General features: G+C 32.8%; 4 protein-coding genes and 1 long non-coding RNA gene across 6 annotated transcripts; all 5 read left to right on the top strand.

The window, feature by feature from the left end:
• The first annotated feature begins 1,158 nt into the window (after positions 1 to 1,158).
• Positions 1,159 to 1,638, top strand: LOC106648110 (jerky protein-like). Its single transcript, XM_014364791.1, has one exon. It carries the CDS (start codon positions 1,159 to 1,161, stop codon positions 1,636 to 1,638), a length of 480 nt encoding a protein of 159 aa, XP_014220277.1.
• An 87-nt stretch (positions 1,639 to 1,725) lies between these two features.
• Positions 1,726 to 2,592, top strand: LOC106648111 (tigger transposable element-derived protein 6-like). The gene has a single exon (XM_014364792.2). The coding sequence runs from the start codon at positions 1,726 to 1,728 to the stop codon at positions 2,590 to 2,592; it is 867 nt and encodes a 288-aa protein (XP_014220278.2).
• Positions 2,593 to 3,628: 1,036 nt separating this feature from the next.
• On the top strand, positions 3,629 to 4,438 carry LOC106648112 (protein ANTAGONIST OF LIKE HETEROCHROMATIN PROTEIN 1-like). Its single transcript, XM_014364793.1, has one exon. It carries the CDS (start codon positions 3,629 to 3,631, stop codon positions 4,436 to 4,438), a length of 810 nt encoding a protein of 269 aa, XP_014220279.1.
• A 2,693-nt stretch (positions 4,439 to 7,131) lies between these two features.
• On the top strand, positions 7,132 to 10,135 carry LOC111693679. Its single transcript, XM_023459059.1, has 2 exons — positions 7,132 to 7,285; positions 7,796 to 10,135. Exon 2 carries the CDS (start codon positions 7,811 to 7,813, stop codon positions 10,076 to 10,078), a length of 2,268 nt encoding a protein of 755 aa, XP_023314827.1. The 5' UTR covers positions 7,132 to 7,285; positions 7,796 to 7,810; the 3' UTR covers positions 10,079 to 10,135.
• Positions 10,136 to 10,910: 775 nt separating this feature from the next.
• On the top strand, positions 10,911 to 12,568 carry LOC106657995. Of its 2 annotated transcripts, none has more exons than XR_001339525.1 (3): positions 10,911 to 10,944; positions 12,309 to 12,356; positions 12,441 to 12,568. It is a non-coding gene; the product is annotated as an uncharacterized LOC106657995 (long non-coding RNA). The 2 variants fall into 2 exon arrangements; XR_001339524.1 differs by lacking the exon at positions 10,911 to 10,944 and adding an exon at positions 11,579 to 11,645.
• Positions 12,569 to 12,951: the final 383 nt, after the last annotated feature.

Genomic DNA, 12,951 nt, shown 5'->3' with positions numbered 1-12,951 from the left:
CTCCTCCTGCACCTGGGCTCTTTTGGTAAATGGCAGTCCTTACTTGTCGCTAGCGCACTCACTCGCAATTTATTTTAACACACGCAAATAATTCTTACTTGACAAATTTTATAATTCAAGACTGCGTACTGATAGCTAATATTACAAATCAGACTGACAAGAGCTCCGCGCACCGTAAAAGTTGATAATAGAATCGCCCAGAGGCCTCCGTGGGTCCTCAATATATGCTGCTAAATTTCGCATGCAAAATTAAGAGAAAGTACCTGTCAGCACCTGCTCATCCGTGAGAACCTGACGACAGCCTTTTGCTAATTTTTACGAGTTCATTGATCTTCCTGCTAAACTGACATCGCCTCACATTTAATCAATCCTTGATATGGCGTGTCTATTTCACACCTTTGTAAGAGGTGTAAATTTCGATGTTCTTTTCATAGAACTCGATGTCTTTACCATTTTTATATCTTTGTTTTCTACTTAGCTTGATGTCGTCAGATCCCGTAGATCGAGGCTAGCGCGTTCGCTCGCAGAGTGAAATCTCATGAATATCGGTAATTGTTTATAATAATTGAGTGGAACGTTACATCTCAATCTATCCACAATCGAAGTTTATTTTTCGAAAGCATTTGGAGTAAAGAAACATTAGTATAAACATTTAATAACAAGTAACGAGGGCTCTATGCATAATTACTTTTATGATAAATATTACTTATGTTGTTAAAAAGTAAAACTTCCTAATTTTCGTCATAAAAAATTAAGATTTCCTAGTTTTCGTTAAAAATACTGACAATTCCCTAGTTTCCTTCAAATACAGTGAAATCTCTCTATAGTGGACACTCTGAATAGCGGACACTTCGCAATAGTGGACACTTTTAGAACGATGAAATATTCCTATGAATTTCTTATGTAGCTCCTATTCCAAATAGCGGACATTCTCAATAGTGGACGTGGACACTTATTTTCAGGTATTAACGGACAGTTTTTCTTCTTATTGTTCAAATGTTGAACAATAACAAACGGAAAATTACGTATTACATAGATTGAAATAAGAAAATAAACATCAACATAAGACCAACGATCACAGAAGACACAGTTCTCATTGTCTCACGCGCGTATATAGAAGTCAAATATTGCTATTGAAAATCATTAGCGTTGTCAAAAATGTCTAAGCGTAAAAGACTAACTCTCGCCGAAAAAATAAATATAATAAATGAGTGTGAAAAAACAAACGAAAGTTACCGTGCAGCAGGAGAAAAGTTTGGTGTCAGTAAATCGCTCATCGGGGAAATACTAAATGAAAAGGAGGAATTGCGCTCTTTGTTTGCGCAAAATGGGAATGTTCTGTCCAAGAAGAGATTTGCCAAAACTTATAATCTATCGATAGATTCGTTAACGTATGAGTGGCTTTGCAGAGCAAGAGCTCAAAACATTCCCATCAGCGGACCACTCATTCAAGAAAAAGCTCTTGAGATATCGGCAGAAATTGTTCAAAGAACAAAAGATTATAGGCTGGTGGATTTCAAAGCTTCCTATGGATGGCTGCACAAGTTTCGCATTCGTCATAAAATTACATACAAAACTGTAAGCGGTGAAGCTGGATCTGTTGATCAAAATGAAATTGCCTCGTGGAAAATCATATAAAAAGACATCTTGAAAGATTATAGTGCGAGAGATATTTATAATCTGGATGAAACTGGCCTCTTCTACAAAGCTACTCCGACAAAAACAATGTGCTTACCAGAAGTTGATTGCAGTGGCGTGAAAGTTCAAAAGAACCGACTGACTGTAATGCTATGCGTAAATATGTCTGGGGATTTTGAATATCCACTATTAATTGGAACCGCGAAAAACCCTCACTGTTTCAAAGGAGTAAATATTAAATCATTGAAATTTAAATGGGAGCACAATAAGAAGGCGTGGATGACACAAGTCATCATGAATGATTTTTTAATAAATTTCGATGAAAAAATGCGGAACAATGGACGAAAAGTTATTTTATTCATGGACAATGCAGGACCTCACCCAGACAATTTACAACTGACAAATGTAAAAATTATCTTTTTGCCACCCAACACGACTAGTGTGTCTCAGCCACTTGACCAAGGAATTATTAAAAACTTTAAGGTCAATTATAGACGTCGCGTATTAAAACACCTTTTAAAATCCATTGATGACAACATACAAGATAGTAAACCATCTAAAATAACAGTGTTAGATGCGATTCAATGGATTATTTCATCCGTAAAAGAGATAAAAAAAGAAACGGTGCAAAATTGTTTCATCAAGTGTGGATTTTCTACAGAAGTAATGCTGAACACAGCAGTTGAAGCCGAATTTGCAGAGAGAGAAGACTTAGAACGACTTTTACAACCATATGGAGTTAACGTTGAAAGTTATGTGTCAGTAGACCATAGTGTTCCAACAGAAGACAGAACTATCGATATACCTGATTTGATACAGGACGCACTAGACGAAGATGATGCTGCAGATGTATCGCTTGTTGACCAAAACGTTAACGAAATCGAAGAGCCATCCATACCATATGTTAATTTGAAACTGGCATTTGATTATTTGAATGGTCTGAGACATTCTTAAGAACGGGAGGTTGAGGCCTGCACAGAAGCAGAGGCAAATCTTGAAATTGATTTGATAACTAAACCTAAACATCAAGCTACTATCACCGATTTTTTCAAGGGCACAAATGATAAATAAAATTTTTATAATTTTAAATTGAATATTTAACTAATAATAATATTATTTGAATAATAATAACTATTAATAAGTAACTAAGTTAATAAAGCCCTGATTGACGCTGAAAAAAGCATTCATAGTATACAGTTTAAAATGTCGTTCTTTTTTCATATTCTCCCATATCCTCTTCTTCCGAATAGCGGACACTTCCCAATAGCGGACAGTTTTCCAGGTTTTTAGGGTGTCCACTATAGAGAGATTTCACTGTATCCTGGTTTTCCTAATAGATTCGCGGATTTCATGTATTCTGTGCAAAACTTATTCTCCCACCAGCTTCGGAAATTATCAGATAGATTATTCAATAGATTTAAATCTATTGATATTCGATAGATTTAAATTGATCAAAAATACCCGAAAAAGCTCGATTACCCGAATTTACCCGACTCGACTTTTACTCGACTCGGACTCGACTTGGGTACCCGCACACCGCTAGTCATAACGCGCTAAAGATTAGTGCCGAATCTTTTCTAAGCAATGGAGCCTCGCTTTGGTGAATATCATCGAAAATTTCCACGCTTGAGAGAACGCCCAGATAGATTCCAGGAGTATTTGCGAATGGAATTAACTACTTTCGACTACATTCTAATGAAAATTAAAGACTGCCTTAAAAAAATTGGAACAATCTACATAAGCGGCCGATCAAAGAGGAAGAAAAGCTGGTCATAACAATCAGGTATTGAACATTTCTTGAATGCAACTTTTATAAATAAGCTTTTTCCACAAAATTCGAGACAGCACTTGCCTTCGGCTCGTACTCCAACCTCTCGTTCTGCAGAAAAATAACACACACATGTTGCATAAAGTACTGTCGCAATTCAAAATTCATGACTAATGTTTATTTTTTCGTAGATTATTGTGCACTGGATTGTCCTATCGAGACATGGGTCATGCATTTGATGTGTCGAAATCGATCGTGGGTAAAATACTGGATGAAGTATTTCAAGCTATTTGGGAGCAGTTACGCGAAATACATATGCAATCACCAACTGCGGACTTTCTAATCGACACAGCACAAGATTTTTTTTTGACATTTGATGTTCCTCATTGCTGTGGGGCCGTCGACGTGAGCCACATTCCAATAAAAAAATCTGCTCACTCCGGGTCTCAGTTTTATAATTATAAGAAGTATTATTCAGTGACATTGCAAGGCCTCGTGGATGCAAACTTCAGATTTATAAGCATCGATGTCGGTGGATTCGGCAGTCAACACGATTCCACAACGTTTCTTTTCAGTAAATTGTACCAGGGCTTCGTTACAGGTAGCCTAAAATTTCCTGACAGTGACGAGCTGTATTATTCCAATGTTGTGGCACCTTACTTCTTTGTCAGGGATGTGGCATACCCGTTAAGCAGAAATTTAATCAAACCATATCCTGGCTTCAATTTAACGCGAGAGCAAAAATTATTCAACCACAGAGTTTTCACAGCAAGAGTGACCGTCGAACGGGCATTTGGTTTGTTCAAGCAGACATGGAGAATGTTCCACAAAACATTAGAATACCCACCAGATAAAGTCGAGGCTGCTGTACAGTGCGCTTGTATTCTTCATAATGTCATGATTAATTTGGAGAAAATAAATGGTGAACCAGTACGTGCATTACCAAATCGTCATCAAGGAGTGAATGAAGTTTTCACAGGGAATAGAGAGAAAGTTGAAGAAAAACTGATGAGATTTTTTCCTTCTAACTAACTCACCTATTCTGCGCCAGGCACAAAGTAAGCTATATGTTTTTTTATATTCATAATTGCAATTTTTAACTATTATACACTTGCATCAGGACTTCATATAAGACATAATCAATATTATCAAAGTTGGGAGACCACAATATCTATTGCATTGCCAGTAAACGAAGAAAAAGGAGCACACATTTTATCTGTCAAAAATGATCAGACTAGCCTATTAGAAACTTTGAAAGAAAATGAAACTAAATGTGAAACAACAAGTTTTAGCTGAACATTACTTTGACTGCAACCTCATTGGTAAGTTCAAAACCGGAGAAACTTTTAATTTTTCCATTATAATGTAAATACTAGTGAATAAACAATGTATCATTAATTACAGGACTAAGACGGACTTTTGTAATCAAGCAAGGAAAAGCAAAGCACCATGCAATGCTTGATTTCTCAAAGACACTATAAAATACTGTTGAAGAGCTTGGCAAACATTTTCATTTTCTTGATTACATTTTCATGAAATGTCAGCACCACTAGTATCAGTTGGCTTTTTTTATCTGCTTATTTATCTGTTGAAACTGTATGCTTAATTAAGAATTGTTATTTAATCAAGAATTTAGGTAAGTGGATTAAACATTTTCATAGTTTTTCTCATCATACTGAAGGTGGATATTATCAAATCAATATTCCACATAATGATGAGCATCTTGGATATTTAATAGTTTCTTTATCAGTTATATTTTAATACAAAATATTTGGTACAATTCGTTATAGAGTTGATCAACCAGCCATGCATTGTTTTATATCTGTTTCAATAACTTGAAGTGTACATAACCTACACCTGTCAAAATTCTAGTTTGTCTTGAAAACTATTTAAATTTGTACATTGGTTTAAATATTGATTTTATTAATTATTATTTGTTGCAGCAGTGGATTTGATGATATTAGAATTAGATAATATTAGGTATAATATTAGGCTATAATTACCACATGAACTCATAAACGTTTATGATTGTTTTAGTTTCGATAATTTCATTGAAATATTATCATTTCCCAAAATCAAGTTATTATTTGTTATAACTTTAAAGCTTTATTACTCTGAGAATGAAAGTATAAACATTTTATGATGATGTCATACTTTTAATAATGTGATAACATTTCATAGTAGATTTGAGAATTAACAACCATCATTATAAACATTGTGTTACATACTCCGTAGTCGGAATTGTAACAAGAAACCTTTTATATAGTTGTAGTCGCTTGTTGCGTAGGGGTAGCATGGAATGAAGTATAAAGTTAGAAATATGATAATAAACTTACATGTATTTATTTGGAATTGTCGATGACGGCACACACAAAAACAATACAAATGATTTACAAAGTTACACTTATGAAGCTACTCGAATTATATGCATATAATGCATGTACAATATTAAATATATTTTATAAACTTGATTAAGTCGCGTTGACACTAGAATCGATACGTAGTGTACGATTTCGTAGATATGAAGGAGGACTGATCCTCTTTTACTGTGGCTTATATACACCTAAAGTTGCCCCCGCTTCAGCGGTTGCAGCGTATGTAGCGAGCTCGATATGGGTCAATAATTGACACATATCTTGCACGCGCGTGTATATTAGCCGACCCGGACCCGTGTTCTTCCCGAAATTCGTGAAGTCGCGGTCACCGCAGTTTTACAGCTTTTCTCAGATATTCATTCACACTCGCGGCCGCGTGTGTTCATTTCTTTGTCGTGCGAATTATATTTTCGCAAGAGTTTAATAGCAGAGGCCTAATAAATAGGTAATGGATTTTAGGCCGCTCAATTCGGCATTGTTTACGCTGGCTGCGCGTGTCCGAAATGATGTTACTTTCTGTCGTGTGTGTGTTAATGAAATTATGCATAGGAGATACGTGAGATACATTAAATTGTAATTCATGCGTAGCCGCTTGCTAGCTGCTTCTCGCAGTTTTAATAATTTCTTTTTCACTGAGAAAGGTTACGTCGTAGACTGTAACAATATATAGTCGTTTTAAAGCATAATCTGGAAATTTTCAAAGATACAGTTTTCATTACAAAATTCTTCACGCTTGATAGCCCCACGAAAATCGTCTTATTTTTTCCCATTGAGACAAAGTCAAATGGTCTTATAAGTTTGAGTGCGCTTGCCTTGTTTATAAAGTTGAATAGAGTATTATTATAATAGTTTTGAGTATTTTATTAAATACTTACCTGTTGGTTAAATTGGTCGTATAGAAATTTATTGAAACTGTCTCCTAAGCTTGGTGTCATGTGGTAATGATCTTGATTATTATAATACCACTGCAAGTGATCTACATTCAAAGAAATTGTGTATGCGGTGCCTGAATTGTCAGAACTACAAAACTCAATCTCAAGTAAAGTTACTTTAGTCCCTACAAATTGTTTTGAAATGCGGAATTATTTCCACATTGATTGTCGGATGCGTTCAATTTCAAATGAATTTTTATTAATCACTTTTTTTTCCTAATAATTTTTATGTCAACAATTATTCGCTATATTGTATAAAAATGTCTTTTATTCAGTGCAGTTTTCTCAATATCTCAATTTTGGAAATCATTCTATATTTGGGAATATGCAGCTATGATCAATGAACAAATGGATGATATCGAGGAGCGCGTGTCGCGCTCCACCTGGCAAGTATGACAGGAACTTAACCTATGGAAACTTCAGATACTATAAATACAATAAATAATGAAGATACAAGCTAGGAAGGATATCCTTGTTTTACCAATAACTCCGACACCCATGAATTACAAACGAATGATATCGATAGTGATGATGAGAATCTTCCCGTACATAAACGTGTTTCGGAAGAATTGGTACGTAATTAATAATTACAAAGAAAATTCCATTTTTTAAATTCCCCAGGAAAAAGGCAAAACGACTTAAGGGCTAACAGGGGGATTAAAATTGAAAAAAATTAAAATTTGCATTACCGCAAAGATCATAAATAAATTATAATACTCGTTAATATTGACATTGGCATCAAATTTTCTTTTTTCTAATAGTATTTTTTGATCTGTTTTTAATGCATTTTTCAAAACGTAAAAATTTTGTTTATTCACTGAGATAAGTCCACCCCTCAAGTCCACTTTTTGTGTTTTTCAGAAAAACGCATTTTACATTAAGTCCCAACATAGTGATGATATGGAGTAAAAATTTGGACGTCGTTAGTCGTTTGGCTTTTCCACTACATAATTAATCTCACTTCTGTGAAATGAATCATAATGTAATACAAATCCTAATTAAACGAAATTTCACGTTACTTTTTCAACTACAAAATAAGGATGTTTGTGCCGATTAAATTTTAATAGCATATTTTTACCTAGGATTACAACGATCCAATGGATGATTGTCTATTGAACACATTAGAAGATGACACTTCAGACGAAGAGTTTAATGCTGATACTTCGCTAGGTAATGCTGCAGTATTTACGAAACTGAAGGATATGTTGAAGGATGAGACATCAAATGAACCCGTTGATTTACCAATCATTGCCAGTAAGGTCGAGATGATGCTTTCAATCTTAAAAATATGGTCCAAATATAATCTTCCAAACGTTGCTCTCAAAAGCTTATGTCAGATGATAAACTCTTTTGTTGGCTCACCAATCTTACCCGAATCTCGATACAAAATCGATAAGTTATTATCAGCAGAAGAAGGAATAGAATATCACGCAGTTTGCCCTACATGTAAGTTGTACATCAGAAAGTTTCAGCGAAAAGAGAAAAAAGTCTTATGCACTTCTTGCGAAAAACAAATAATTGTGCAAGGTACAGACGTAAATTTTTTTGTTACACTAAACATTAAAGATTCCATAAAAAATTTAATTGAAAAACACAAAGAATACTATGAAGATGTAATGATTGGCAAGTACAAATCTAATCAGAGTATAACAGACATTTACGATGGCAGTTTGTATAAGAAATTCGTTGAATCCCTTCCCACGGAAGCAAAACAGTCATATGCTACATGTGTATTTAACAGTGATGGATCACCGGTATTCAAAAGTTCAACATATTCTCTGTGGCCGATTCAAGTTTCCATAAATGAAATTCCTCCAGATATACGGCAAAATGAAACAATAACTTGGGCCTTATGGTTTGGCAAAAATAAACCCGAAATGAATGTTTTCCTAAAAACTTTTACGGATACTTTGCAAGAATTATCTATCAAAGGGATTGATGTGCTTTTTAATCGCTCTAAAGTAAAAAATATTAAGTTATATGCACTTGTTTGCTGCGTCGACTCAGTTGCTCGTGCGCCGATGCAAGGGATAACCCAATTCAACGGATTCTACGGTTGTAATTGGTGTCTTCATCCTGGAAAATCAGTAAAAAATAAATCTAAAGGAACTACTCTAAAGTATGTACTACTTACGGAACCTATCGAACGGCGTAGTGCATCTAACATGATTGAATTTGCCGAGAAATCGAAACAGGAAAAAAAGACAATAATGGGTGTAAAGACTTCGACTGTTTTAAGTTGTCTTCCCTGTTTTGACATTGTCGAAGGGTTCGTGCCTGACAGCATGCACTGTATTTTTTTGGGAGTTTGCAGACAGTTCGCGAAGTATTGGTTTAATAAACCAGGAAATGATTTCTATTTAGGGCCTAAAAATGCAGCAAAAATAGAAAAAGTATTAAGTTCTATCAAAGCTCCTAATCAAGTATCTCGCTTAATACGCCCTCTGAAAGAGAAAAAATATTGGAAATCAAGGGAATGGGAAAATTGGCTGCTATATTATAGTTTACCGATATTACGATCAATGAACAACTTTCAAACATATGCCGATCACTGGCAATTATTAGTAGATGCTTGTCACATTTTGCTGCAACAATCTATAACCCATTCAGAATTACTAAAAGCTCATGAGAAACTCGAAGATTTTGTGTTACTGACCCAACAACTCTATTCAAAGAAAGCGATGAGTTTCAATGTCCACCAATTGCTTCATATAGCGAATAGTGTAAATAACTGGGGTCCCCTATGGGCTCATCACGGCTATCCATTCGAAAATGGGAATGGTGTAATATCACGCACCGCAAAATCAGCTAAAGGGGTCTTATTTCAAATCTGTCGAAGTCTTAATTTCAAACGATGCATTAATATCATGGAGCATCATATTCAAATTAATAATCCGGAAATATTGACGTTTTGCACGAATTTGGATGCAAAATATTCTAAAAGATCTAGTAAAATATCACCCCAGTCACCTTGTAGATATTTCGGTAAATCTAAGACAACTGATGATGAATGGATACATCAATTATCGTTAGTACAACAATCATCACGATCTTATCATCGAATGGTTAAAAATAATTGTTTATTTTCAACAAGAAACAATGTTAAATCAGACAATTCATATGCAAAATTGAAAGATGGTACACTAATTAAAATTGTCGAATTTATTATTGATTTTCTTACTAAGAAAGAGTATACTATTTACAAAAAATTAAAAACCACTGGAGATTGTTATAATCAACAGATACTTTCTGAGGAGGACTCATATTCGGCTGTTTTAACAACTGAAATTTCTTTTGTAGCAGTACATGTACAATTAAAAGACAAGAAATATGTAAGTAGTGTTGCCAACATGTTGCATTATTAGATCAAGATAATAAATTTAATTTCAATAAGTTTCAAAAAATATATATTGTTACGAATACACCCGACTTTATCTACTGTAATATTCCTTCTTCCTGCTCTATTTCATTCATTTAAAATGCAATAAATTAATAAGAATTATTACACATGAAATTCACATTATTTTTACACNATGTATCGTGCAGGAACGATAGTGTTTTTATTCAATGGATTATTTTTCAAAAATCTCACTAATGCGTAATCTGCCATTTTATGGCAATTAATACTAATGAAAAATTTGAAAACAAAAGCAAAATCAAGTACACTGTCCAATGTAAAGATAGCAATGAGAAGTTAAGTTCGCACTACGACGAATGCCGCGCAATAATGGCAACGAACGCCAAGTCGCTGTGGAGTGTCGGTTAGAAGTTCAAATAGCAACGGCTTTGTTCACAAAGAAAGAAATAATAGCAACCGTCATCGAAATTGGCGGCAAGTAAGCATGAAGAATTGCGTCATTGTACCGGCTGTGCGTGACCAGTTGCTGCGTATTTTCAGTTTTCACGAGTACGTACGCCTCAATTAAGTTTGTCGAAATAGAAAAATATTATAATGTGTATAAATCGTTGTAAATGTCGCCAAAATATTAAAGTTGTGCCTTATTTACTATAAAAACTGAAATTTTATAAACATAATACATAAATAATTTTATATATTACTTATGATCATAAAAGTATTAAAAAGTATTATATATTAGACTATTTATTATCAAGTGTACAAAATTATATTGAAAGTGCAGTGTATTTTTACATAAAGTGAGTGCCCAATTTTTTGCAATTCCATCTTAAATTGCTCAACAATTTTTTCGATTGTAAAGTGTAATAATAATAGGTAAAACATCCTCTCATTTTCTTGGTTATAAATGCTTGACCCATTTCATTCACTTACGTTACAGAAATTTACTAATACTCTTTATTCAAGAAGTTGCATGTGCAATGTATAAAATTAAATATTTTTTCAACTTTGACAGTCCAATGCTGTTAATATAATATAAAAATAAAACACATCTGTGTCATCTACTGTTCCTTGAAAAATTTCTTTCTTAACTTATTTTCACAATATAACAAATATAAAATTAGTATAGAGATGACAGTATAAAGTTTAAATAATTTTTTACAATCTTTCAATTTTGCACACTCAGTTCAAGTTTATTTCAAAGTTTGTTAATACGTCAAATGCTAGACAATTGTTAAATATTCAAGTTCTCAAGTTCTAAATTTTTAATTCTTCAACATAATATAAGATGGTATGAAATTACATCTTTAGTGTAGTAGAAAATTTTATAAATAATAATGTTTACAGAGTTCTGAGAACGGCAGTTGAATATCAATTTTATTTGCATTTTCAAGTATTATTTAATATTACTATAGTTAGCACATTATAATAATACTTATGTACAGCAGTGAACTATTAATAAATTTCATTATAAATTGGGAACAGTGATGTTACACTTGTGCTCGCCAAGTTTCAATTTATTTTATTATTGCTAAAATTAATTAATATGAAAGAGATACTTGAACCCGTTTGTTAAGGTAATTTTATATCATAAAAAATAAAAATTAATTAAATTGTACTTCAAAGGATAAACCATTATTATTTCCTGAAAATTCTGAAAAATGAAAATTAGGTGTTCAATTTAAATCTTTTATTGTAATATAAAATTACGTTCTTGCAACGTAATGATAACTTTTGACAAATTTGGCACCATCATCCATTTATGTGGAATACTTTAATGTTTAAATAATTTAATTACTCTGCCAGACTTATAATAAAGCAATAAGCATTTAAAAAATCCCATTTTTGACTGGAAACATTAGTATTCCCTTACATTTCTTGAATATTCAAATAAATGTTACTTAAATTGTAAAAATATTTTTTATAAAGTTTGCCTATATTTAACGTAAATTGTATGTATATTTCGCATAAATTTCAATTAACTGTGGTCGTATTATAGAAATATATAAATTTAATTGAAATAAAATACGAAATTGTAGATTTGCAGAGACAATGCTTTTCATGAATATAATTGAAGTTGATTAAATAATTATCACCTGTCATGAACTGTATTGATATTGTTATGGCTATCTTTTCTTTTTAACAATTTCTGGCTGAATTGTGCTACATTATATTAAAAGTAAGATATAGTCGGGTATTTATGATCAGTTTTTAACTGTACTTACTGCTTATACTTTCAGGTTGATTTTGAACTCTCTCTGACTTTTCTTTTGAGTTACATTTTAGAGGTGATATTCAGCTAAATTTTTTAATTAATTAAAGGTTTCATCAATTCATCCACTGTACAATAAAAAACATTTTAAATATTCTAGTTTTCAGTAATTACTAAACAAGATGTCGAAAAAAACGCATTTTTATAATCCAAAATCTGGGCTACCAAAATCAACCAGACATTATTTAAAAAAAAAAGGCATTTTAAAATTGGATTGCGATGATTCAAAGGTATTATTAACACTATTTTTAACAATTACTTTAGTTAAGAAATGCAGAATAGATGTTAATATTAAAAATTATGAAAGTGATATGATAAACAGCCATTAAGACATATTTTATATACTAATAATTTGACGAAAATATTACACTATCAGATATAATATTAGATTCTTGCTTCCAAACATAAACCTTTCCTCAAAAAATTTGTACGTGTCTTCACAAAGCTCGACGAGACTATATATAGTCGTTTTAAAGCATAATCTGGACATTTTCAAAGATACAGTTTTTATTACAAAATTCTTCACGCTTGATAGCCCCACGAAAATCGTCCTATTTTTTCCAATTGAGACAAAGTCAAATGGTCTTATAAGTTTGAGTGCGCTTGCCTTT

This window comes from Trichogramma pretiosum, unplaced genomic scaffold (genome assembly GCF_000599845.2).
Source record: "Trichogramma pretiosum strain Unisexual culture from Peru unplaced genomic scaffold, Tpre_2.0 scaffold146, whole genome shotgun sequence".
NCBI lineage: Eukaryota > Metazoa > Arthropoda > Insecta > Hymenoptera > Trichogrammatidae > Trichogramma > Trichogramma pretiosum.
This window is presented reverse-complemented; position numbering and strand designations above follow the sequence as displayed.